Source organism: Silurus meridionalis, chromosome 15 (assembly GCF_014805685.1).
Source record: "Silurus meridionalis isolate SWU-2019-XX chromosome 15, ASM1480568v1, whole genome shotgun sequence".
NCBI lineage: Eukaryota > Metazoa > Chordata > Actinopteri > Siluriformes > Siluridae > Silurus > Silurus meridionalis.
This window is the reverse complement of record NC_060898.1, coordinates 295001-300000: the sequence shown is the minus strand read 5'-3', so window position 1 is coordinate 300000 and position 5000 is coordinate 295001. Positions and strand designations below refer to the sequence as shown.

The 5000-nt window shown below is 35.0% G+C and overlaps 2 protein-coding genes across 4 annotated transcripts in view; both read left to right on the top strand.

Annotated features, from left to right (window-relative positions):
• csf1rb (colony stimulating factor 1 receptor, b) overlaps positions 1-600 on the top strand; it is a 15300-nt gene extending 14700 nt beyond the window's left edge. The window contains exon 18 of one of the 3 annotated variants that reach the window (XM_046867516.1): positions 134-600. In XM_046867516.1, the coding sequence (XP_046723472.1) occupies positions 134-289 (156 nt within the window). In that variant the 3' untranslated portion in view covers positions 290-600. Of the gene's footprint in view, positions 1-127 lie in introns of all 3 variants that reach the window. The other 2 variants (XM_046867515.1, XM_046867513.1) reach the window with 2 other exon arrangements.
• Positions 601-3145: 2545 nt separating this feature from the next.
• si:dkey-71d15.2 (SH3 domain-containing kinase-binding protein 1) overlaps positions 3146-5000 on the top strand; it is a 6368-nt gene continuing 4513 nt past the window's right edge. The window contains exons 1-2 of the mRNA XM_046867529.1: positions 3146-3602; position 5000. The exon at position 5000 is cut by the window's right edge and continues 82 nt beyond it. Of these exons, the coding sequence (XP_046723485.1) occupies positions 3581-3602; position 5000 (23 nt within the window). The 5' untranslated portion in view covers positions 3146-3580. The remainder of the gene's footprint in view (positions 3603-4999) is intronic.

The following is a 5000-nucleotide window of genomic DNA, read 5'->3' as shown; positions in this document are numbered from 1 at the left end:
TTACTCCTCATTACCTTATATATCACAGAATACAGTTTTATACAGTACTTCTAAATTCTCATGATTTCTGTGTGTGTGTGTGTGTGTGTGTGTGTGTGTGTGTGTGTGTGTGTGTGTGTGTTTCCCTCAGCAGCAGCAGCAGCAGCAGCAGCAGCAGCAGCATAAGGACATTCAGCAGGAGCTCACACAGAAGTTGGAGATGATGGCTTGCGAAAGTGAGAATAACTGCAACAAAACACCAGAGGAGCAACGACCACTTACACACTCTAATAACTATCAGCTCTACTGAATCAGGGGATTAGTGTTGATTAGTGTTGCTCAGGAACACTGTACACAACAGAACTGTCAGTGTTTGTGTTACAGCAAAAACCCACAGATAGCATTAGCATTACAGTATGGACTATAACTGTGGTAGAAAGATGTGAAACTTTTAACACTGAGTCATAATAACACATTTGTGTTTCTGTCAGGGGCGTGATTAAACACTCTCATTACACTCTCATTACACTCTCATTACACACTCATTACACTCTCATTACACATTTATTACACACTCATTACACTCTCATTACACACTCATTACACACTCATTACACTCTCATTACACACTCATTACACACTCATTACACTCTCATTACACACTCATTACATGCTCATTACACTCTCATTACACACTCATTACACACTCATTACACACTCATTACACTCTCATTACACACTCATTACATGCTCATTACACTCTCATTACACTCTCATTACACACTCATTACACACTCATTACACTCTCATTACACACTCATTACATCATTACACTCTCATTACACACTCATTACACTCTCATTACACTCTCATTACACTCATTACACGCTCATTACACTCTTTACACACTCATTACAATCTCATTACACACTCATTACCTCATTACACACTCATTACACTCATTACACTCTCATTACACTCATTACACACTTATTACACTCATTATAATTTTATTATAATTTATTACACTCATTACACTCTCATTACACACTCATTACACACTCATTACACTCTCATTACACACTCATTACACACTCAGTACACTCTCATTACACACTCATTACAGGCTCATTACACTCATTACACACTCATTACACTCTCATTACACTCATTACATACTCATTACACACTTATTACACTCTTATTACACTCATTACACTCTCATTACACTCTCATTACACTCATTACACACTCATTACACACTCATTACACACTAATTACACACTCGTTACACTCATTACACACTCATTACACTCTCATTACACACTCATTACACTATTACACACTTATTACACTCATTACACTCATTATACACTCATTACACACTAATTACACACTCATTACACTCTCGTTACACACTCATTACACTCTCGTTACACTCATTACACACTCTTTACACACTCATTACACTCTCGTTACACACTCATTACACACTCATTACACTCTTGTTACACACTCGTTACACACTCATTACACACATTCACTACACACTCATTACACACATTTGTTACACTCTCGTTACACACTCATTACACAATCATTACACTCTCGTTACACACTCATTACACTTATTACACACTCATTACACACAATTGTTACACTCTCGTTACACACTCATTACACACTTATTACACACTCATTATCATTACACTCTCATTACACACTCATTACACTTATTACACTCTTATTACACACTCATTAAACACTCATTACACACTCTTACACTCTTATTACACACACATTACACACTCATTACACTCTCTTTACACACTCATTACACACTCATTACACTTATTACACTCTTATTACACACTCATTACACTCATTACACTCTTATTACACACTCATTACACTCTTATTACACACTCTTTACACACCCATTACACACTCATTGCACTCTCATTACACTCTCATTACACACTCATACACTCTTACACTCATTGCGGTCTTATTCCAAACTCGTTACTTTAGAAAAATGACACCCAAAAAAGGTTTTTATTAAAGGAACTAAAGATGCTGTGAAGATGTACATGTTTAGTTTAAGTTAAAACGGAAAAGGACACACACACACACACACACACACACACACACACACATACAGACATACACTTTATATTTTCTCTTTAAAATATAAAGTTTTTTTGTAAAAACTTTCTTTTCTTTTTAAAACTCTAACATTTTATTATGGAGGAAAAGCAAAGTAGAGCAGAAAGAATTTATATGTAATGTTTTTTTCTGTTGTTTGTTTTTTATTATTTGTGTTTTTTATCTATAAAGTGCTTTTTATTTGATGTGTGACTGCAAGTAACAATAAAGTTTATATCTGAATTAATTTATTGTGTTTCTAAATCATTTTACCAAATGAATGTGGTCAAGAATTCTAAAATAAAAATAATTCTTATATAATAAAATATAATTAACAAAAAAACAATTAACTACTTACATTTATTATTATTACTTTTATTATTATTATTGTTGTTCTTGTTGTTGTTATTATTATTATTAGTAGTAGTATGATTATTATTATTAGTATTATTATTATTATTATTATTATTATTATTATTATTATTATTATTATTATTATTATTATTATTGTATTAGCTGTGTGTATTCACCCCCTTTGACTTTTCTACATTGATGTGTTACCAAAAGTACATTTAGATTTTTATCATTAGAAACTAAACAGTCCAGAATGTTGATATGAGACAAAAAACTAAATACTTAAAAAAAATCTTAATTAAAAGTATTCTCTCCCATTTCATAGTTATGAGATTTTATATGTGACTGTGATCTGTTAAACTAACTTCAGATCCCTGTTTGATCTCTAACAAAACTATACATAATAATATGAATAATTATAATAATAACAGTAATTAAAATCATCATCATTTAATAATAATACATTTACTGAATAATAAACTGTCTGGAAAGTGTTACCTTTCACACTGTATGAGATTCTCAGCTAAAGTTAGCAGTGATAATACTCACATGCATACACACACACACACACACACACACACACACACACACACACACACACACACACACAGTGGTGTAGAATTACATATGACCACTTTATTAATAGCAGTGTGTGAAAGGCTTTAGATCACTCAGAGATCACTTGAGAGATCACTTGAAAGAACGCTCGGAAAACGCTGGGAGAACACTGGGAAAACGCTGGGAGAACACTGGGAGAACACTGGGAGAACACTGGGAGAATGCTGGGAGAATACTTTTTCTCTGAGGGCTGATTGTATACTTTTTCATTCAGAAAAGAAAACCTGGTTTGGTTCATTGAGCGTGATGCAGTGAGAAGTTTAGCTCAGAAGGAGAGCTGTACACTTGTTTAATGTAATGTAAAAAGACAGACAGACAGACAGACAGACAGACAGACAGACAGACAGACAGACAGACAGACAGACAGACAGACAGACAGACAGACAGACAGACAGACAGGAGTACATCTGAACACAACACTTAGTTTATTGTTGGTTTTTCTTCAGTGTGGATCATTGTGTCTGCAACGCCCACTCTGGCTGCAATGGGGAACTTCAGCTCTACAGGTACGGTTTGTTCTCTCACTCTACTGATAATAGAAATATGTAATTACATAATACACAGTTTACATCATCATCCTGCTGCTGAGACCTAAACTCTGATTGGTCAGAAAATGTTGATTAATTCTCTGGAACAGCAGCTCTGACAGTAATGCAGGTTTATATTAATATGCTCATTCTGATACGTTATTGTCTCCATGGTAACGTCTCGTTCACAGAGACGTGTACAGCAAACATTCCATTGATAAAACACGAATTAATAACTGCATGTAATCACTGATTAGTAAGAAGGTTTATCTTATGGAAGGAGTCTCCTGTGTCAGTGCTCTGGATCAGGAAGAGGTAGAGCAGTAGCTGTAAGTTCTCTGACGTGTTCAGAAGTTTACACTTTTCTGCAGGTTCTCACTCACGTGACGAGATGAGATTAATTTTTTGCTAACTAAAGAATAAAGAAAGAAACTAAATAAAGAGAGGATAAATGGAGACTGAGTGTTTATCATTACTATAAAATAAGTGAGAACCTACTCTGTAAATATGCAGCTCAGACCGACTTCAAAATTCAGGTCTCAGCTCTGGAGTGTGATCGATCAAAAATAAGTGCACCTCTGTGTTAGTCTCCACCTCCTTAACACATACTGTGAATTTAGTAGACTTTTGTGCTATAGTAATAGCTATGCTATAATAATATAGTAAAATATATTATATTAGATCTCAGTGCAGGAATGTGACAGGACAAAAGTAAGTGCACCCTGCATTACTCTAACATTATCCTCAGTGACATGTACACGTTTGTGGTGCACAAATGTAATTATTCGAATTGTTGTAGCAGGTAAACAACATGTTAAAGGGGACTTCAATTGGGAAAGGGGGCGTGTCCTAACAGTGTTTTAGGGACTGTGATAGGTGGAGAATAAACACACTGAAAAGACCTGCTCTATGCTGTCTACTATAATAAAAGAGAGAGAGAGAGAGAGAGAGAGAGAGAGAGAGAGAGAGAGAGAGAGAGAGAGAGAGAGAGAGAGAGAGAGAGAGAGAGAGAGAGAGAGAGAGAGAGAGAGACAGAGAAAGAGAGAGAGAGAAAGAGAGCTGGAACTCACCTGTTTTACAGAACAATACATGTAACGATAAATGGATAAAAAAACGATGTCACAGTAATTCACACACACACACACACACACACACACACACACACACACACACACACACACACACACACACACACACACACACACACACACACACACACACACACACACACACTAACATCACACAATTCCACTGACAAATCTTTTGCATGTGATATGATGTTTATGATTTCATTCTTAAGTCCAGAATGTCTAAAACATGACACTTCACAGTAACAGAAATAAAATGTATATAATGGAATATTTTCTTGTTTAAAGA